At 32.3% G+C, this 23,078-nt stretch overlaps 1 protein-coding gene across 4 annotated transcripts in view; it reads right to left on the bottom strand.

The window, feature by feature from the left end:
• LOC148280928 (ATP-binding cassette sub-family G member 1) overlaps positions 1-19,389 on the bottom strand; it is an 86,836-nt gene extending 67,447 nt beyond the window's left edge. For 3 of the 4 annotated variants that reach the window (XM_088227579.1, XM_088227580.1, XM_088227578.1), the window contains exons 1-2: positions 19,146-19,389; positions 8,406-8,654 (exon numbers count right to left, since the gene is read on the bottom strand). In XM_088227579.1, the coding sequence (XP_088083705.1) occupies positions 8,406-8,460 (55 nt within the window). In that variant the 5' untranslated portion in view covers positions 8,461-8,654; positions 19,146-19,389. The remainder of the gene's footprint in view (positions 1-8,405; positions 8,655-19,145) is intronic. The other variant, XM_088227581.1, reaches the window with a different exon arrangement.
• Positions 19,390-23,078: the final 3,689 nt, after the last annotated feature.

The raw sequence follows: 23,078 nt of genomic DNA, 5'->3' as shown, positions 1-23,078 counted from the left end.
GCTCACTCACGATTAATTAACTCCATTTACTAGCGTTGATTTAATATGCTGAAAACATTTTTTTTTATGTTTCAAGCTAATGAATAAAGACCATAAATGAAAAGTCAGTATGCACTCGTACTTCAATGCTCTCTCGGATATCGATTTAACCCTTTGATACCGTATGGATGTTCAAACGAACACTAAATTTGCGATTATAATTTCCCATAATAAATCAAATAATAATATAGGGGCTTTGTTTTCTAATTGCTAATTATCTTCTCTATGGTATCTATTTTTGTCCGCTAGATTGCAATTCGTAATCCCACCTAAAACGGCATCAGCATTGCCAACCCTACCGATTTTTGGAGAAATCTATTGATCAACCGAATGTGATCGAAATTTTACTGACTTTTAAACGTTTCCATTTATCCATAATTTTTTAAACTATTTATTCGTCCCCAATACACTTATTAATGAATAACCCAAATATTAACTTGTTTCTGTTTGCTCAGAAAGCTACTTGTCCTTCGGTAATACATAATACATACATTGATTAGTTAGTATTGGTATATAGTGATTCCCGATTATTTTCAAAGTTGATGAATTAAAATTATGTATTTTCTATTCATAATTTCATAATTTCTATTTTATTAAATAGAATGTTGAAAAGTTTTTTTAACATGTAATTATTTTCTTCTTAAATTTAGTAACCTATTTCAGCGATTAGTAGTTATTATTTTATCATTAAGCATTAAGCGGTAAACATAAAATTTTTCGTAAATTATTGTGACTTACTGGAAATTGAATCCGTCCCTCTCCGTGTGTCAGGCAAGCGTCAGCCATTGGTCCAAGGGAACCGTCATTTAGTTTGATTTAAAAAAAATGTAATGAAAAAATGTAGGGAAAGTTTTATACATCCCCTTCCACCACACCTATCCAACAATCTATAGAAATATACCGATTTATTTTTCTGTATCTACCGATTTCCGCATGATGGTGGAAGGCAGCTCTGAACGGAATTTACATTTTGACAGTTCGACCCGCGTTACAGCATCTGATTCCTCCCATTATTATTTGCATTATTTAAGGGCATTTAATGCCAACTGGCCTGTGACGTGATATGTTTAAATATATATATATATATATATATATAGATGTTATCATTATAATAATTTTTTTTATTTTAATAAAATGGATTTAAGTATGTATTTGCAACTGGTATTTATAACTCATACTAATAAAAAGCTCCCTTTGAAACCTGACGTACCTATGCTTGAAATATTATTGGTGTTAACATAAGTTGTGTCCGTCTTTTTTCAAATTTACAAATGAGCACCAAAAGTAAATCAAAATGGTAAAGGTACATCATACGAAAAAAAAATCACTGCTTTGTGTGTGCACATCTTATTTTAATTGCTTAAAAGCCTTCAAAATAAAAAGGAAGTAGACGAAAGTGAGCATTTTAGACACATGCTTCTGTTAGGTGGAGGAAATAAAAGAGGAAAAAAATACGGAGAATACATTATGGGCTAATTTGTTGTAAGTTGTCGTCTTGTTCTTTTCATCTGGAAAAAAAAACAGACAAAACTTATGTTAACACCCATACTTGAAGTAAAAGGTTTATAATTCTATCACGTCGGGGTCACCACTTTATGGTGGTGTTTGTTACCTACTAAACGTCGGGTTATGTTAACTTCCTAGTAGGTTCCACATAAATTACTAAATATTTATCCGCGTTGATATCGTTCCATAAAAATCGTCTCGTGAGAACGTTTTTTACTTCACGCTCGTTTTTGATAAATCTTCAGACTAACATGGTTTGTTTAATGCACAGATAGAGTTAAAGATTGTACTTACAGTTTTATTAATACAAAAGATACAATATATAAACTTAACTAAACTTAATATAATAGAGAAAAGAAATACTTAAAAATAACTCAAGGAATCTAATTTGTAAAACGTAAAATTAAGCAGTTAGAAAAAGATGAAATCGTAACAATTAAAATTAAATCAAGTTTTTGTCTAAAGAACGTGTGTCACCGAACACAGCCAAAACGCTTCTCGTCCTGTCCGTCGCTCGGACCTGGCGCGCGAAGTCGCGTGTGACGTCTATAGTGTTGCCACACTTTCATGACGGTTTTCACAAAAGGCGTTCTCATTATTAAATGGTATTAACCTACCCCTATAATTCTCCATTTTTAAGGTTTATCAAATAAAATAAGATATGTAACGTAAAAGCAAACACAGTATTCAGCAAAATTAAATAAAAGAAATGTCAGAGGGCACCTGATGACTCCTTTTTTTTACTTAATTATAATCATTAAAAAAATCTACTTATGGTCAAAGATTGATTGTATATTGGAGAAAAAAAAAACAATTATAATAATATTAATTAAAGGGAAAAAATTTATGCAATAAATAATCTATTTATTTTTACCAAAGTTTTACTGATAAATTCAGACAAGTTGAGACCACACAAGTTCACACGCAATAAATATTCAAGTCCAATCGAAAAACATATGTATGTAAGAATTACTTGAAAAAATAGTACCAAAGCCATATTAATATATACATATGGACTTACAAAAAATGCGTTGTTAAAAATAATGCCCACAAAGTTAGAAACTTACACAAATTTTCGTTAATATTTATTAGTCAATGAGAGAATTAAATAAAATAAAAAGGATCGATCAAAGAGAACAATGAACAGAAAAAAACAATAGTAAAGTCATATTTTACGAGTAGGTAGGGTAAACGATAAGCAGATTGAATAATGTAAAAAATAATATCACAAAATTTTGTAAAAATTCGAGTATTTGAATTAGGAAAGGGAGCACGGGAATGGACCTACCTTTGATGCAATGAGGATGTTCTTCAATATTGGTGCACTGGATGATGAAAGTTTACTATAAATTATTGAACGATTCGTGATAAAAACTTTCACAACGACGCGCGACGATTCCAAGAATTCTTATAAATGTGATGTAATGTCAACATTTTGTTTATTTTGTTCGAAATCAAAATATTCTATTTTTTTACGAAAACACTGGAAATCATCTTGTGAAAATATTTCATTTGAAAAAAACATTTATATCTGAGAATTATATTGACATACTAGGCAGACAGGCGTCGTGGCGTAGTTGGTTAGACGGCCAACTGTGAAACTGGCGTCGCGGGTTCGATTCCCGCCAGTTGCGAGACAAAATTTAAGAAAGATTTTTTCTCAGTTGATCTGGGTTTTGTGGTGTATTTTTCATTACCTCCTTCCATATCCCCTCTATCCCACCTGCCGACAAGGCTCTAAATAAAGGCTTAGCGGGTTATTAAAAAAATATTTAAAATAAGTGAATGCCGTTATTCCAGCACAAGCTATTTACGACTTTTAGGAAATGGTCTAAAAATTTAAATATTTGAGTAAATAATAAAAACTCAAGTATTTCTCTTTTTATAAAAAAAATAATTCACCAGTGCAATAAATGTTGAGAACATGCCACGAACGCAAAAAATTGCAAAGAAATAAAAAAAACTTGACTTGCCTTAAAAACGCATTCTTGTAATTTGTAATAGGTAATATTTAAAGTTTGGGGGCATTTTCAAAAGGTTGAGAGGAATAATGTTTTAAAATGAGAGTATATATTTTTTAAATTACGTTTACACAAAGGTAATTACTTATATTTCCACTTTATCTGCCTTCCCTATTATAAGGCATACTAAATTCACATATTTTTTAATTAATTAAGCGTAATTTAATATTAATATACCTAGTATAAAAATAATGAAATTCCGGGTTAAATGTTATCTATCCAATTTAACTTCATGAAGGATGTTTAGTCTAACGACGATTTTTTATTTATTTTGACCATTTCAACATAATTTTCGTGTCCGGTAGGTACCCATTAGAGAACATGATGTAATAAATGCGCAAATTTAGGTAAAAGGTGTGACTTACCAAGATAATTTTACAACTTAAAAGTATGTAAATACCTACATAATATTTTGTCCGTATGATGTAGTTGTCCCAGTATAATAGAAGTCATCACTTTGAATTCAACGAAAATTCTAAATAATAAGTTAATAATTTTATTAGAATTTTAAATATACATAGTTATAATCCTTACATAATTAATTTCAATGTATTTTTTTCCACTCTCTTATTTTTATACTTTTTTATTATTTAAACTATTTTATCTTGTTTTGATTGAGGTATTATTTGTGTCCGGACTCTTTTATTAAAATTTTTATAACACTAATGTCTGAGTACCCGATGACAAACTGTCAATTCATAGTTGATCGGGATAATTATTGTTTAATATTTTGTAATGTAAAATAATTGTGTAAAATTACAAATAATGTATTAAAAAAAAAATGAATTAAGCTTATACCCGCAGCTTCGCTTGCATGGTATTAGGGAGAAATTGGTTAAGACGTTTACAAAAAGAATTTTATCAATAGAAATATATATTTAAAAGTAGCCTGTATCGATTTCCGGTCTCTCAACTGTCGCTATGCAAAAAAACGACGATCTATGACGGTGTAGCATCGTTGTTTTGTTTTAATATTAATTAATTTTCCACTAAGAATTTTCTCAAAGAAGTGATAATTTTTTCATGATAAAAAGTAACCGATGACACTTATCAGATCTCCGGCTATTCCTAAGCAAAAAATCATGTTGATAAGTTGCTCCGTTGCGACGTGGAAGAAACACAAACTAACAGACAAACACACATTCAAATTCATTTATAATATTAGTACGGACTCTTCATCTCTTCATTTTCACTTCCGCTCCTAAGTTGAACATGTGGACATCGTCAGAAGCCTCCGGGAGACTTTATTGTCAGTCAGCACTCTCGCTTCCTCCCCATTTAAACCAGCTTCGCTACTTCTTTTGAATACATCCGAAAAAGTATCATTGAAGAGTTTCTAAGAAGGCGGGAGCCACCGAGGAAGAGGCAACCTGGGTTATGGCTCTTCTGAGGCATCTGTTGCACGTATCCAAGCCAGGTCCATCGCTGAACCCTAAAGACGCTCATTATAGGAGTGTTGCTATGTTTATTCTCGGACTTCAATGTTAATTATAAAATCAAACCACCTTACACCTTATTTCTCCTCAAGCGGTTACTCTCAAAACTCAGAAGTTTAGTGTTTTGGTAAGGTGCGATAGTATTATTAATCTTAGTTTACTATGTTTTGAAAATTTAAGTATATCAACTTTGTCGTAAAACATATTAATTAAATATATTAAAAAATAATTGTGGTATCAGTGAGAGATAAATGCTATTTTTTTTTTCACTTTTCTAGCATGGCTGCTAACGCTAATGCCAAAAATAATCGGTTTCATCCCGTAAAAAAAAGGAATATTTTTTTCAGGATTCTAAGGATATCCCTGACGTAGGTATACCACGATATATATCATGCTATTTATTACTTGTTATATTTATAGTTTATTGGATTTCTTCGTTTTTACGAGACATTCCCGCGTTTCTTCGTGTTTAGCTTTACTGAGATTTCCCGGGCAGCATAAAGTCGCGATTGTTGCGTGTTGTGGACCGGAATGGGGATTCACCCAAAGCAGGATAATTACCAGACCTCGCTGCTTCCAGTGTTTTTTTTGCTGTCATTTGGATCAGGAGTTCTCCCAATAGATTTTGAGACAAGAGAGGCAGTAGTAAAACGCTCTGTGAGGAGAGGAGAGAATATGGAATACTTTGGTGTTGAGCTGCGCCCTTCCGAGACAAGATTTAGCGTACTATGTGATATTATGCGAGGCGTAACTCTCAATCAATGGCAGAATAGATGGGACATGGCATGTATGGGGAGATGGACGTGGTCTTTTTTATCTTCCATCAGACACAGGATGTGTAGTAAGTTCTTGGTGTTTGACCATCATACTGCACAAATGGTTTCGGGGCATGGGGAGTTTAGAGACAAGCTTCATAAACTTCGACTTGCCCCTGTCTCGAGCTGTGCTTGCGGAGATAACCATCAATCGGCCGAACACATCCTGTGGCACTGTGTGCTATTAGATGATGCCAGAGATGAGATGCTGTATGGTCTGACAGGGGTCATGCGACCAGCGTGGCAGGAATGTGGATCTGATGGCCAACAGTACGAATTTCGCACTCTTCCGTCAGTTTGTCCGGACTTGGGTATCGCGTTGGGAGCTCCTCAGATGCGCGGTGGGTAAAATATGGTGGGACAGGCAACTGTTCCTGTGGGGTGCTCATTCAGTTGGGACTGTCCTTCCTTCCGAGCGGAACGCACACGTTCTTTTGTTTTGTCCTCCCCTTACGGAGGTGGTATTCGGATCCTCTGCCTCTGATCACCCAGGGAGTCCTTCTTCATTCATGGCAGTTTTCTCATTGTAAATAACCGCGTTTTTAATTCTGTTTGTTGTCATTTGTAAAATATATACCCGTACCTTCATTTCGTTTCTTGTTAAATATGAAATGTGTTTTCATATTTTTGAATTTTTCCTAACACTACAGTACATTATGCTCATGTGTTTGTAATGTATTTCTTTCATGACGAAAAAAATGTTTTTACCGTTGTCAATGTTATTATAGTCTTTAGTTATTATTTATGTGTTCTTTTTATTCGTGTAATTTGTTTGCAAATTTCGGATTTACTTTATTTTAAAATAAAAAAAAACAGAGGCATTGAGGGGATCCTTAGGTTAACATTAATTGGAGCATATGGTGTCCACAAAGAGCCTCCAAGCATCTCTCTCGGCTACCAGCTCATGTGCGTCCTCCCAAGTCAGGTTTGTGTCCCGTAGTTATGACTTAAACTACCGACGAACATTCAACAGCGGACGTCCAAGACGTCGAGAACCTGATGAGTTGTAAAGTAGGCAAGCATGGTTAAGGCCAGGAAGCATCCGCATCGCCTCCGCTTTATGACAGTTGTCACCGGAGTCTGTTCTCTTATTACTTCATTCCATACAAAATCAAACCACCGCACACCCAAGGTTCTTCTAATGCATTGCCCTATGTACCATCTAGTGCAGACAGGGATATGATGATTAAGAATTGTTTATACATAATTTGTTGTACATATGTATATGTAATGTGCATTTGTCTTATGTATTGAGGACAATAATTATTATTCTAATATATTTAATTGCGGAATTATTTTAATAGGTATGAGTATGCAAATTCATTGTGACAAGTTAAACGTTATTCCAGAGAGTTGGATAAAATAAAACAGTAAACGCAACATATTACACTTGTAATACTCAAGGGAATTTATTAAAAAATGATCTTGTAAGTGGAATATTGTCAAATAATCTTGCATTTATAATTTTTTTTATTTATTTTATTAAAAAAATCTCGACGATACGGAATGCAGTTTGTTTTACAGAATACCTGCATTAATACGATTTATTTTGGTTAGTTGAAAAGTAAGCAAACATTTAAAAAAAATAATTTAAACTCAGTTAAGTAATAACAATGGCTCCCAAAATTAGTCGCACATAAAAAATTTAAGTACCGATGCATACGCCTTGTCATGCAAGATAATTATTGATAAAAAAAATAAACAGGAATTATAATGAACAATAGTGGAAACATTAATTAAAAAAAGATGGTAGTTACAGTTTTTTTTAATTTTCATTTTCGGGGACATCAACAGTATGCCATTAACAGATAACCACAAACACACAGGGTGTGCGGGTTTGTGAATGAGAGTAGATATACATATTATGTATATATAATATATGCGTACCTATTTATGTTGGTCTTAGGTGTGTTATTGTGTTTAAGTCACTTTATTCATAATAATTATTGATGATATGTTTTATATTTATTTTAATAAACGCAAAATAATGTTATTTATAACAGTCTTACATGTCAAGCTCTGGATTGGGTGATTTGTCGTTATTTTTCTGTAAAATTATTCTAAGACATCTTAACCTTACTATAAATAATCAACGGTTTACAACTTGCGAATTTCGAAATTACGAAAAAGATATCGCAACAGAAAGAAAAAAATGAATTGTTAGGGAAGGAACAATGGAAATCTAGGATTTTTACCTGTCATTGGCTCGATTGTGTGTATCACTTTATTTATCAATCTGCCAACAATTTTGACAATTCTATAATAGTTTTTATTGTCTTAAAAGCCGTATACTAAATTGCGCCGTATTAGTTGTTTTTAATCATTTTTATAATTATAAAGACCTTCTTCAGACACATAGTAATTTTGGAACATTAAATTTTAAGCAAAATAATATTCTACTTTTGATAAACTAAGATAAAGATGACACGATTTAAAAAATCATTTATCGTTAAAGTCATGGCCACGATTCGTGCAAAATGCGATAAATGGACATTGAAAATTAGGTGAGTAAGTGAGAAAAATAACAAAATTAACATCGTCCTGAGAGATAGAAGTAGGTACACTGTAATTGTTTATAAAAATCTTACCCTTTATTCCTCGATTTGGCACTGTATAAGTAAGATTGTTAAACTCGAGATCCATTTTGATGTTTATCACTTTGGACTGTCAAAATCAAAACTTTGTTTTGTCAAACGTTCAAAATCACACAAAAATCACAAACCACATTTCCTCCACATGGGCATAATCAAAATCAGCAAGATTTGATAAAAAACAAAACTTATATAAAACTTTTAAATGACACTGGATTTATTTTCCTTCTTGTCGAGGTTAGCAATCTGGAAAAATAAACACATTTTAACAAATCATCTTAATTACATAATTCTAAAATATAAAACAACACGAAGACATAAGAAACAGACAATAAAATTAATGAACACGTTATCCCGTTGAGAGCGTATTTTCGATGTTTCATATTAAATAAAAAATATTTAAAAAATTCTTAGCAAAGTACAGACAAAATACTGCATATTATACAAAATTATCTATTATAGCGTTAAGAAACTATTTTTAAAAAATACTTTAATGGCCACGCAAACTTTTTTCTTTTATTTTACGCAGCAGTTTATTTTAGAACGGGGAAAGGTTTTTGCGCGATTTAAAAAAAAATATTTATCGAAACATTGCTGTATGTATTTTTTTTTACGAACTATTATTTTTGAAAACAAAATACATATTATAATCTTCATATTATTGTGTAGGTACATGGTTATGACATAACTTGACAGTGAGGTAAATGTTTTGTTTGTCCGACCGTGTGCGATCGACTTAATATGCAATAATTATTTTAGCGTTTCTAAAAAGCAAGTAAAACGTTCGTGAATGTATTTTAAACTACATACATAAGATTGCTGATTATCCTAACGACCGGTTATCCGGTGGATTTCTCAGGCTACCGATTTCCCTGTTCGAAAACAAGAGTGTATGTTTACCTCATGTGATTAAGAAAATCTTAAAAAATTAATAAAAACGCAAAGAAAGTTACGATATTTACATTTTTAAAACAACAATGTAGATGCTGGTGATGTAGTGGACAGACGAAGAATAGATGCTCACGCGCGTTAGATGTAGAATTAGAAAACATGATAATGTAATAATCTAATTATTTCTATTCATATCAGGGCGGGTATTCCGAACGCAATTGCAGCGCGCTATAACGTGTATTTAGTACGTAAAATCGCGCTACACCGCGTTGTAATTGCGTTTAGAATACCAGCCCAGAAATGTATAAAATATGTACTTTTGTGCCTTCTGTAGGAACCCCTCTCTAACAGGGTCTTTTACAAATAGAAGAAAACGATTTTTAATCAAAAAATATTTGGGTATAAAAAGAACCAAAATATTAATAGAAATTTAATTTGAAAAATATAATAGGCACTCTGCTATTATTTATTTATCAGTAATAAATTTAATAGAAAACTAGCAAACTCAAAACATAATAAAAAATTAATCATCAATTATTATTACAATTATTCATTATCAATTTATAAGAAAATAGACTCGTTTGCATGTCAATCAAGGTAGTTATAATTATTTATTTCTTGGCCTAATTACGTCGATTGTTGATAATTAATTTGTTAACGATGCTTAGTACCTACTTATATTATATAGTTTATACATAAAATTGAATAGGGAAATATAACGTTTTTTTATTATATCTTTTTTAATAAAAAGAGTCTATGAAATACTGTCCAGTAAAAAAAAAAAAAATTGCTACTTATCAGTAGCATAAAAAATATTTTTAAATTTGTAATTTTGAATTCCCGCAAAAACGGTCCTTTCATTGGCCACGCCCCTAATACGTCATTTTCAGCTTTGTTCCAAATCATTAGATTTTTTTTAACATCGTCACGAATCTTGACGTCACAAGTCACAACTATCAATGCCAAACATGTCGCTTTTTTCTAGTGAAACAATTTTTATTTTTTGAAGTTATACATGAAAACACTTCTCTACAATATCCATATTGATTTTAAAAACACAATTAATGATTCTAAATCCATTTTATATATTTTTATCGGTGTTCGTAGCACGTGATATTTCCCTATTGACTGATTATATATACTAATTGAAAAAACTTATATACAACATATAAAAACTGCATTGATGAATTGATTTGAATATAATATCTACATTAAATATTGTTTATCTGAAATAAGTATTAGAAATGCCGCACTGATTTGGTGATTTTCCATTTAGTTTTTTTTTTTATTTGCGAGTTCAACAGGATACATCAAATAAGTGTAACTTTTAAGTAAGCATTGATATTGTGGCGAGCAAAACCAACAGCCGTGAGGTTAACAGGACCGAACTCCGCTTTGGCCCGCAACGCGTGATCCGCTGCAACGTCAGCTCAGACGAGATTTCATCTTGACATTTCGTGTCGCCTGCCCACAGCACTCCGCCAGTGCTCGCTATTATAAATTCCTTCTGTACAAAATAATAGGATTTAACTCGTGTGTAACTAGGTACTTAATAAATAACTTCAATTGTTATCCATCTTTCTCATTTAACCTCAAATCAACTCACGCGCACCCGTCCTATAGCATCATTTTTCAAATAGTGTATATCCTCAATTATAGAACTTCACAATCATTAAAAAATTATATGAAATAAGTGCATAGCGTAATTAAATCAGTTTGTGTAATAATAAAGATTGGGTAGAAGATAAGACTAATTGTTTTTTAAAGAAAGGAAAAGAGAAAATAAAAAGTAATAAAAGAAGCGAAAATTCATTTACATGCACAAAACTAAACGTTGGACATTTGATTTCAAAAACACAGCAATATTGTTTTTATAATCATCTATGAATGTAAAACATTTCAGTTTCAGTACTGCAAACAACATTTATTCGGTATAAATTTAGTAACATAATAATTAATCACCCTAGTCTACAGACATGTTATTAGGACACATCAAGAATTCAATCTTAAAATATTATCTCTACCCAAAACTCAAAGCTATGATTATATTTAACCATATATTTGTTTACTATAAAATCATTCAATTAAACTTAAAATACCAAGCGGTTTCGGAACACGAGTTTTTAATTTTTCAAGTCAATAATTTAAACTTAAATTGAGTGACTTCAAACAAAATAAATATGATCGGTACATATCGAGATAAAATAAATATTTATGTACGAAAATGAGTAAATTTTTATGATAAATACACTTGTTGGTAACTTGAATATGTTCAGGAAAAAAATTATACATTTTTCCTACAGAAATTTGGTTTTACTTTGTAGATAAAATTAAAGATTAACGTTAACTTCCTATTGTAATACAAACCATAGAAACTCGCTTATAAAAGCTTCCTACACACAACGAAAAAATAAACGTTTCCGAAAATTGGAATTATATGATATATTTTTATTTCATAAAATAGAACGCGTATTTTCATTTTATTTTATATTTCATTAACCTTTTGTACAGTTATTTCGGACTCACTACCCACAAGATAATTAATTTAAAAACAAGTTAATTTTAAAATAATGAAGTAATTTACAATCAAAAACTAATTGTGGAATTTAATTTACATATAATTCTACGTACCACGTACTTAAATTGACGTAGGCATCTCCATAATGTAAATTTTACAACAGACTATATAATCATATAATTATGAAGGTGCTGGATATGAGACAACTGTACCTAAAAGAAGCACTTACACACTTCTGGTCAAACAATAAGGAGAGGTCTCAGCAAAATGTCCGTACGAGGTTTTCCCAGAGCATGAATTATGTCATACCCAAAACACGTACGACTTTTGCTCAGAGACATCTCTTTTTTATCGTACCGAGAGTGTTCAATATTTTGGAAGAACGTATTAAGCTCTCAAGGACAAAAATTATTTTCAAGAAAGGAGTTAAGGACTGGATTTTCCTTAGTGCGAGGGATTTGAGTGGGAAACTCCTTGATGATTTTCCAAATGCTTGAGTTTACTGTTTACCATATTGATGTGCCATATATATGTTTTTAAAAATATTTTTTATAATTATTTTTTATGTTTCTACTCCTATATTTGTGGTAATATACTCATGTGTCTGTGTCGAACGAACGAACATGTGAAACGAAGGTGCGAGTACGACATGCTGTGGACTCCGATCGTACGAGGCATGTTCATAAAGTAAACTTCTGTGACCATAACGGGCTGTGTTTTTTGTTGTTTGAGGGTTGGAAACATTGGAGTGGTAGAGGGGGCTCTCCTGACAGAGCGAGCACCGCAGGAACACGGTAGATATAATATCTGCACGGTAGTACGTAAACTCACGTTGTAGTTTCTAGGCTATCTTCATCGGCACATACCGAGACGGTATACTTAACTTCTGTACCATCTCTATATACCTCGGTATGTTTAACCAACTCGGTATGTTCTACATATGCTGGAATCTAAACAATGAATGTTCCCGAAAATTTATTAGCCACTTCAAAGCGATCATGAACTGGAATAAAACCGAATTCAAGCAAAAATGCTCGCTTGAACATGATTTTTATATGACTTTTGACAATTACCAAGACAGTATGGTATGCTTAATAATAGTCTGTATTTATCTATGGTGCGATTACAAAGCCGGCTCATTTAACGTCTCGATACGTACAGTCTGGAAGATAGTAAACAGATGGAAAAATATAATAACTAAATTTATTTTTTATCAAGATGCTCTAGGACCATCCAAAAATCAATAAAAGCGCCCAATTTTACCTGCTATTTTCGAACGCACGGTGTACAAAAATAATGAATAATTTTAAAAAAAGGAAAATGTACCGACACAGTTAATTTCGTTCTGATATTCTTTCGTGATAAAAAAATAAAATCGGTTCAATTTTGAGGTACGGAAAAGAGGACAACGAAACCGCAATTTTATCGGTTTGAGTTAGGCATAATCAGTCCGACGTGCAGTTGTCTTTTAAGCACAATACTAGAGGCAAATGCGAGAGGACTGGCAAGAAAACAATGTTGAAATATCTGTTCATCAAATTTCTTTTACACAGCATATTATCCTCTTAACAGGTTACGAAAATGTGTTCGCTAGTTGCAGGAATCCAGGGATGCAATTATAAATATTCTTTATCCCCTAGAGCAGCGGTGTCGGCAAACTCATTAGTCAAAAGAGCCAAAGATCAGTATTACGAAGATTAAGATTTCTTTTGAGTGCCAAATTTCTTTTCGTTAAACTGCTTCCACTTCAAAGCAAACAAACCTCATTATGCAGTAAAGATTTCTGCCTGTACTCTTTGTTATCGAGTAAACATTTTTTAAATTAGTAAAGTAAAGAAGATTTAACGACAACTGTGTTGACAATCTTGATCACCAAATCACCAAACATTTTGAATTTTTCGCCTCTTGATGAATGATGCGATAGTAAAAAAGCATCTCGTGATTATTTTTTGCTTTGAAAATAGAAAATAAACCGTTCTCCCTTCGGTCATAATTTTAGCTCCATATGTTGAAATTAAAATTGAAATTAGTTTATCAAGTTAAATATGATGCTTCTCCGTGCATTCGATTACAGTATTTGCAATATCAATCATTCAAAAGGAAATAGTCCTAGATGTTCTTCTATAGAACCAGTAGACTAAATAATCTGAACAGTAAGTGTCACTTGCGTTGAGCCGCACTCGAGTGGCTAAAGAGCCGCGTGCGGCTCGCGAGCCGCGGTTTGCCGTCCACTGCCCTAGATAGTGGTTAATTCGGGGATATTTCGGTTCATGTATGGCCACACTGATGATTAAACGCAAAAAAAAATATGAACACGTGAAATCAAACATGATGATTTTTATTCAGAAGATTAATGCGACCTTGGGCATTACCCAAAACACTTAATTAGGTCGAAATGACCAAACCGTATTAGTTTTAATTCCGTTTTTAAGCAGTTTTATACACCATTTGAAGTTTAATCATCAGTATGGCCATTATATAAAGCAAAGTGTAGTCACATTAAAAAAATTTAAATCTTCAAATTAATCGCTCTCTAGGGGGTAGAGAATACCACCCCAGGTGCTTTGTCGGAAACTGAACTCGGAACTTCGTGTATGATAGTCAAGCGCTCTATCCACTAGACCAAATTAGCACGAATCAACACGCAATATGTAATATAAACTATAATAGTAGATTTGTTTAGGAATTGCCAAATGAATTCACATGTTTACTGTATATCGCAATATTTTATAACCACGGGAATTAGCATACAAATTAATGTTCCTCTCACACGTTTTGCGGTATTACGCAAAAGCCATCTAACTCACTTTAAATAAAAAACATTTGGAAACGTTTTTTTTCGGTATAACCAAATCATTGAAGACTAATACAGGAATTTAACCATCTTAAGATTTCATATACATAGACCGATATCTTTCGAAATCACACATCATCATTATCATTTTTCTATTTCCTCACCTAATCCTAATAGTGCATAGGGAACTGAACTGGTACACCAATCACAGCTTATCTTGATAATTTTTATGACATTAAAGTAAGACGATCAGTCTTATGCATCAGGTGCCAGTCCAGAGATTATGAAATATTCTAGTGTAAAAAAACTTTTTAAAATAAATATTTCATGTCAATCATGTCGGAAATCGAACTCAAAACCTTTTGCATACACCACACCCATTTTTCGTACATTTTACTGCTCTATTTTTTACTGCGCTTAAGAAAACATTTTTTGCATCCAATTTCCTTTAGGGTTAAGGTTCCTCATTACAATGATAAATTACGTCACAGAACACCAAGACTTCAGAAGAAAAAAAAATGTGATCACACCGAAAATCGAACCCGAACTCTCCGTATGCGAGGCCAGCGTCTTAATCATTAGACCACGGAGACTGCCAAAGACGAATTTGAAAAAAGACGATTGAGACAAAGAGAAACGTGTTCAATATTTTGAATGTCTTGTATAAAAATAATTTCATCATCATTCCTCTTTCCGCACCTGTATTGGTACACCAATCGCAGCGTATCTTGATCATTTTTTTTGTAACATGAAGGTAAGATGATCAGTCTTACGCTTCGGGAGTATGAAATACCAAGGAGTATGAAATATTCTGTTGTGAAAAACCCCTTTTAAATAAATATTTCATATCAACCATGTACTTTTTACCTAAACTCGAAAAACTGATGAACTTCAATCTGTTTTCAATGCAGCAGTGAGGCTTATTACGGGAGTAAAAAATATTCTCACATCTCACAACATTTTCGAGATTGGCACTGGTTAAAAAGCCCATAGAGAATAACATACAAGCTTTGCTGGACAGTATTCAAATACCTCAGTATCATGAAATGGCTTCAAGATACCTATCAAACCTTTGTATTAGGGAAAATACATGTAAAAGAAACTCTACTCTTAGGTCAGCATTTGATTCAGGCAGAGGAAAACTTGTCTAGCTTCCCAAACACTAGATTCGGAGATCGTGCTTTGCTGTTGCCGGCCCCTCCGCCTAGAACAATAGCCTTCAAACTTACGAATCATCGACAGTCCCAGACAGTTCAGATCCCAACTAAAATTTCACTTCTTTAGTTTATCGTACCCTCAATTTTAAATCAGAAAAAATAATATGTCACTCTAGATTAGTTAGAATTTAAGTTTACGTATACAATTATAAAGTGCCCTTGAGGTGATTTTTCACAAAAATGACGCTATATAAATTAGACGAATTTATTATTATTATTATAACTTGGTTGGAAGAAAGTGGCTTTTGACAGTAAGCCCGTCAATGTACAAATATGAATGTGCAATAAAAAAATAATTCATCAACATACCGAACGACCGATTTCGGAACACGGCTGTTCCTTTGTCAAGGAGTTGTAAGGCGTATAATTTGGCCATTGTAAAAGGAAGTTCAACTTACAGCGTGAATCAGATTTTTATTGTTTCAATAAAAAAACCATACATAATATTATGTTTTTCGTGACATCACAAGTTAGAACATAATTAGTAAGGTGTGTAAACGTAAGGTAAATAAACTTTAAGTTCGCAATATGTTAGGTCGGTATAATTTACCAGTTATAAATGTACAATACTTTTATATTCCGAGGTGGTCCTGCTAGTGGTGTAGTTATAAGCAAGTTAAACTACAATGCAAAATGTCTCAGGTTCGATTCACTGGTTAATAATTAAATGTTTATTTTAAAAAAACATTTAAGTTTGTAAGTGAAAATTCGTGATGGAAGTTCATTGTAATTTATTATTTAAATAATAAATATAATACTAATAATATAAAACTAAAGACAAAAAATATAAGTTTTCCAAATCAGGGACTTACCTTCTTAATTGTAACGACTGTAAAAATAAATGCTACGTAGGCCAAACGGGTAGAGCCTTTAAAACACGCATAAAAGAGCACATACAATCATGGTCTAATAATAAAGATAATTCAAATTTTGCCAATCATTTAATCGAAAACAAACATTCCTTCGAATTAAAAAATAATGTAAAAATAATTCATATTTCACCTAAAGGCCATAAACTTGACAAATTAGAAATTCTCGAAATTAATAAATTAAAAAATAAACCCGACGTAGAATTACTTAATGAAAAGATAACACATGTGCATTCTTCATTACTTTACCCATTGTAATATAATTTTACTAATGACTTTTTACCTTTTGTTTTTCAGAAATCATTATGTACAAAACCACACTCACGAAGGATGGTACACCAAAAATAAAATAAAATACTTAAACTCATTAAAATAGCATTATATCAATCCATTAGTTAACCCAAAGAAAATTTGTTGATAATGATCCTTAAGATAAAAATAACTTTATTGAATTTACTTACTTTGAATTATCTATCCTTACCTCTGTTCTGTATAAATACATTTAACTCTTTAATAAAGATACCAGTCTCGAAGATGTCGCGAAAGCGATGAAACCGGTCACTGGATATTCCAAATTTGTGGATTAAAGTATCACTCGTGTTTTATTTATATAATAAATTTTTATTTTAAGTTATTTTTTGTGGTGGAAGAAAACAATAATTCCGTTCGCTGTTTTAATAAAAATGCTCGTCCCTCTTTCAAATAGATGATTCATAATCGTTACACCACAATTGTGAAATAAAAAAATTGTCATCAATATTATTTTTTGACAAATTATACGCCTATACTTTTGAAAGATTATTCTCGATTGTAAATATATTTTTTTAATAATATAAATGATAACATTTATTCTATTTTTTTAAAATTAATAGTAAAAATTCAAACGTATTTCATTTGAGTGAATAGTGTAGATAGCACAATATCTCTTTTTGCTCACCAAAGCAAGACCCGAAATCACAGTGATAAAGACGTAGAAAAAACATTTTTTATCAATAACTTAAATAAAAACTCTGATTTGAATGAAATGCTTTTTATCTCTAGCAATTTTATACTGTCGGACAGCAAAAAGTAGGCAATTTTAATATGTCTACCTATTGAGTTTTAACGTGACTGCAATGACAGAAAACATTATTACATACTATCTAAATCATAAAACAATTACTTCCTAAATAAACGGTATGCTTGATTTTAAACATATCAATGAATAGGTACATGAACACATCACAACAGAGATGAAGAACATTTTAGAGAAGGGAATGTAGAAGTCTTGGCATCCACAGGGCTAATGAACTGTCATTGGCTGGTTTAAGTGGCTACTTTACACCCTGTGTAACATTCACCATTATATCTATACTTGAACATGTATATTCCTTCGATTCTTCCATCTGTTGACGTTTGTGAAGTTAAAGAGCTGAAACATTTATTGTTGCGGGTGAGATTCATATAATTGAATTATTTCACCCACATACTAGGCAACGCCTGAAAATATTTATAAGCAACAATAAAGGTTTTAGATCTTTAATTTCACAAACGTCAACAGATGGAAGAATCGAAGGAATTTATATGTTCAAATATAGGCAGAATGATGAATGTTACACGGTAAGTAAATTGGCCAGTTAAACCAGCCAATGACAGGACATAAGCCCTGTGGATGCCTAGACTTCTACATTCTCTTCTCTAAAATGTTCTTCATCTCTGACAGAAATTTGAACAAAGTCAAAACATTGTTAATAGGTACATGGTTAAATTGTAATTTCAACGATTAAAATATCACTTTCTGAATACTTTTTCCTTTCTCCTCTCCTTTTCCTCATAGTATAGTATAGATATTTAGTTGATTTCTGTTTATAGAAGAAAAAAAACTGTTCTTTTATCTTTCATCTTTTATAGTTAAAATATTCTTCTAACGATATATTCATTTACTACTTATTTTCACTAATCAAACGGTTTGGGTAAATATAAAGAAATTGCCGTAAGGCATATATGCCTTTATATGCCTTTAAATGTATGTAAACTGCATGTGTATATTACAATATTTTGAGTTCGTCCAAATGTTTGTAGACAAAATACTGGATTTCACCGCAAAATTGAAAAATTGTTTACAGGTGTTGCCTAGTATGTGAAATAATTTAATCACATGAATCTCTTCACAACAATAAAGGTTTCAGCTCTTTAACTTCACTAAAAGCAACAGATGGAAGAATTGAATAAAGATGAATGTTCTAACATGGGCAAAATAGTTAATATTACACAGTGTGTAAAGTAGCCACTTAAACCAGCCAATGACAGGTCATAAGCCCATTCAATGCCTAGACTTCCATATTCCCTTCTCTAAAATGTTTTCCGTCCTTTTTGTGGTTGTATATAATAAAGTGTTGAAATAAATCAATTAATTTAACGTCTACGTTAAATAATTCGATTGCATTAACATGAATTATTTTAACAAACCTCTCAAACTTTTTAATATCACTTTGAGCACTTTAATAACACCTTCGCGGTTTAAGTGGTTTATTCGAACCGTTTACATTGAGCGGGAAACGGAAACGATTCGCGACATCCGACCGCGCCGAGTCTAGTGTTAGAAATGCTGAAGCCTGCAGAAAATGAAGCAGCAATAGAGAACACAGAGAAGCGAAGACAGCTGACCCACTCTTGAGATCATTCGCGATCTACATTGAGATAGTAAATGATCAATTGGGCCTTAGTAGACAGCACGCTTTGTAAATCGATCGTCTAGTTCATTAGTAAGACGAATCCAAAAAATTAGATTTATGCTAAGAATGCAATTTCATGTAAAAAAAACATCTCTGATTCACAACTCACATAATGAGGAAGCTCAGTGTTTTTTTTTTTATTTCGTCTCGAGTTCTCTTCCTCTTCTTCTCGATGGGTTCTACTAATTGGTCGGTTGACCTACCGTAAACCTATCTATTACAACTCTCTTATCATTGGTTGATTCGCAAATACTAGAGACGTCATTCAAAGTGGTTTGTTTTTAATAAAATCACTTTTATTATATTTTCAAACATTTTCACGAAACATTACTGTACAATTAAATGCTATAATTTTATCGCTAGTAAGAAAATATTTTTTATAACCAATTTCCTTCAGCACTGAACTTTCTAATTCTTAAAAATATCTGTATGGCCTTAAAGGCCCTTATGGCCAAATTTTATAATTTTATACTACTATATCTTTACTCAAATTTAAGGGACCACAAATCGGGTTGTGGTCCCGTATTGCGGACTCACGGATCAGTGGTCCGAGGTTTGAACCCCACTCTACCTCAACTTGATTTCCATTTCCTAATACGAGCAGTGGGGTATTTGTACTCGTTGAAAATGGCCACCAAAATTGAAATATTTGGGTAAATTATTAGAACGCTAGTATTTTTTTTTTTTTTGACAGTGTCATAATGATATGTCATGTTTTTTGAGAAAGCATTTAAAACTAGATGAAGCAAGTAAACGAACTTTAAGTTGTGCTCTTGTTTTTGCGAATAAGTATCTGAGTTTATTGATAACGCGGGATAGAACGCTCATATAAAACGTGTTTTTATAGTTGTATTACCATTATTTCCGGGGGGGCTAGTTGATAAAATATGTGAAATTCAGGTACAAATCAACAATATTAAATTTTGAGTTAAAACTGAAATACTTTTGTTATTATTATCTCTAAATTTGTTATTTAGAGATGCGTCACTGATGAACTGGACGATTGAAATATACTCAAACCGAACGTGATGCTATTTTTTTTCTTTATTGTGGCTATTACAATTTTATTAACAATTTCAAAGAAAACAATCAACAGTATTTTGAGTACGTCCAAATATTTATAGAAAATTACAAATAATAATTACACCATAGATAAAGAACATTTTTGAGAAAGGAATATGGAAGTCTAGATATTTATCTATCATATCAGCCCGTAAAGTAATGCAGACTGCAATTGTCAAATAAATCAATTTGGCTGGATTGAGTAATCACTTTTTATATTGTGTAGCAATTATGACGGTGCCTATATTTCAAAGTGCTAGGATAAATATTTACGTTTATATTGTTTCCACAAATATTTTGATTCAGAAGTCTTTTTTAAAATATGATAAAATAACTGTGTTCAAAATATAGATAATAAATTCACAAAAATGGGAATCAAGTTGTGGTAGAGCGGGGTTCAATTGCAATTGTATTTATTCATGTTTATTTACATTCTTATTCTTATTCTTAGTGGTGGGGGTAAGTGCTATGCAAACTCCCGACGTCACTGCAACCTGTGAAGATCTATTGTGACGGGTCCACGTGAATAGTTCCCCCCCTCCAAGCCCATTAAAGTATCGCGCTATTAGGTAAGGGGCGAGCTCTTTAACATCCTCAGGTTTAACCAGTGGTCCCCCGAGGATGACGCTCTTGTTATGATGAAAAGCATCACATTCACATAGAATGTGTATATGTGTTTCCTCATCTGCACTGCAGAACCTACATCTAGAAGTTTCGAAAATATTCATTCTAGCAAGGTGTTTGTTCAATCTGCAGTGCCTTCTAAGGGCTCTAGTGACAACCCTCACTTTTGGCTGAGCTTTATTAAGTCAAAAGCAAAACTTTGCGAGTACCCTTTTATCAGTTCTTTCGCATGGTGCTGACCGGGTACTTTTTTGCCAGAGCATTACACTCTGCCTCCTGGCCCATGACCTAAGCTCATTACGAGTTATATGTTTACATTACAAAATAGAGTATCTTAATTCATACATTTAGAAATAATAAAAATAAAAATTATATTAAATTAGGTACTTATATATAAAAATAACACGTAGATATATATAATATCTTGAGAATAATAATAAAAAAGGAAGAGAATTTTGTAACGCAAAACTCCCTCGAAGACGTGAAAAATGTCAATGTCCAAAGTAATTTTGTTCAACGTAGAGATAGCCCTTCCAAGAGGCATAACCATTGGCGGGTCGTTCCTGTATATAGGAATGAGGAACAATCGATGTTGACGCTGTCTAAGGTAATTAACCGGAACATAAAAGCTAATGCTCCGCATAATTTTAGGGTTGTCAATAATACCGCGCTACAATCGAAAGAAATGGGTAGTTAAATACACATTCCTTCTGGTCTTCAAGCTGTTGTAACAGAGCATACCCTGGAGAAACTCAGTGAGATAAAGCCATGAATAATACCCGCACTCTCTCGTGTAGAGAAACCGAAGACATTTCTTCTGAACCCTCTCCACTCTAAAAGAGTACCTACTTAAACTTACACGGCTCCAAATCATCGAGCCACTCTCAAGTTTACTTCGCACCAACGAGTTATAAAGAATTCTCAGTACTCGTGTATTACCAAAAACCCCGGCAGTACACAGGACGAATCCTAACATCTTAAACGATCTAATCATAAAATGTCAGGGACTCACGAAAGTAATGCCCAGGTCTTTAACCTTCAAAGTCAGATAAAATTAAATAGTGATTATCTGATGCCAGTCCTAAAAATACTTGAAATGGGAATTAAAATATTCTTTTTAATTTCGTAATACTATTTTTTCAAAAATAAATCTGTACATTATATGAAGCACGACAGGGGGCAGGTATTTTAGTTTGTTTTATTTTCTATTTCTCTTTTGTTTTGTTTTGTCGTTAATTGTTTTTATAATCTATTGATTTTTAGATTAGTTATGTGGACACCGAGACAGTAGAAATGTAATTTTTGTGACGTCGTTGGCATGCCACCTTTCAATAACAACATAATAGATATTGTAACATTTTTGTAGCATCTTTTTCATGTTTTTGCGAGATGAGATGGTCCAGCTTTTGCGTTTGCGCCTTGAGTACTGCAATTAGCGAATCATAAATTTATAGAATTTGCCTTATGCCATTATGCAGATAAAAAAATATGAAGTAGGTAATGTATCTTTATATATATAATTCCTCTGTACATGTGATGTCACTGAACTCCTCCTAAACGGCTTAACCGATTTACGTGCGGTTTCAGAGAAAAATAGATCTTTGCGCTGTGCGTGTTCGTAAATATTGAAATCTTCAATCTAATGTGTAAAAAAGAAGTAAGGAGCATAAATGTTTTATTCATCAATCTACCAGGGTTGCATTCGAGGAGAATGCACTTACAAAAAATGGAAAGATGTTGTTTTATTGTGCATAAAAAAGTTTATTTTTGAATGTTTACAAACAGCATTTGTTTTTTGTGGATCTCAATCAGATTTTTTCCTTAAACTCCTAATAATTTCTACCCGTTTATTTATTTTTACTGGATTTTTGGTTATACTAAAATAATATTAAACTCAATAGATTTCAAAAAATCGTATTCCTACATAAGTACACCCCTTTGTCAGTGAGAAGACCGGAGTTTTACGTTTGCAAAAAGAATG

This window comes from Micrasema longulum, unplaced genomic scaffold, assembly GCF_059751315.1.
Source record: "Micrasema longulum isolate JH-2025_06_02 unplaced genomic scaffold, ASM5975131v1 h1tg000511l, whole genome shotgun sequence".
NCBI lineage: Eukaryota > Metazoa > Arthropoda > Insecta > Trichoptera > Brachycentridae > Micrasema > Micrasema longulum.
Note: the sequence above shows the minus strand (reverse complement) of the source record. Positions and strands in the feature narration are given on the sequence as shown.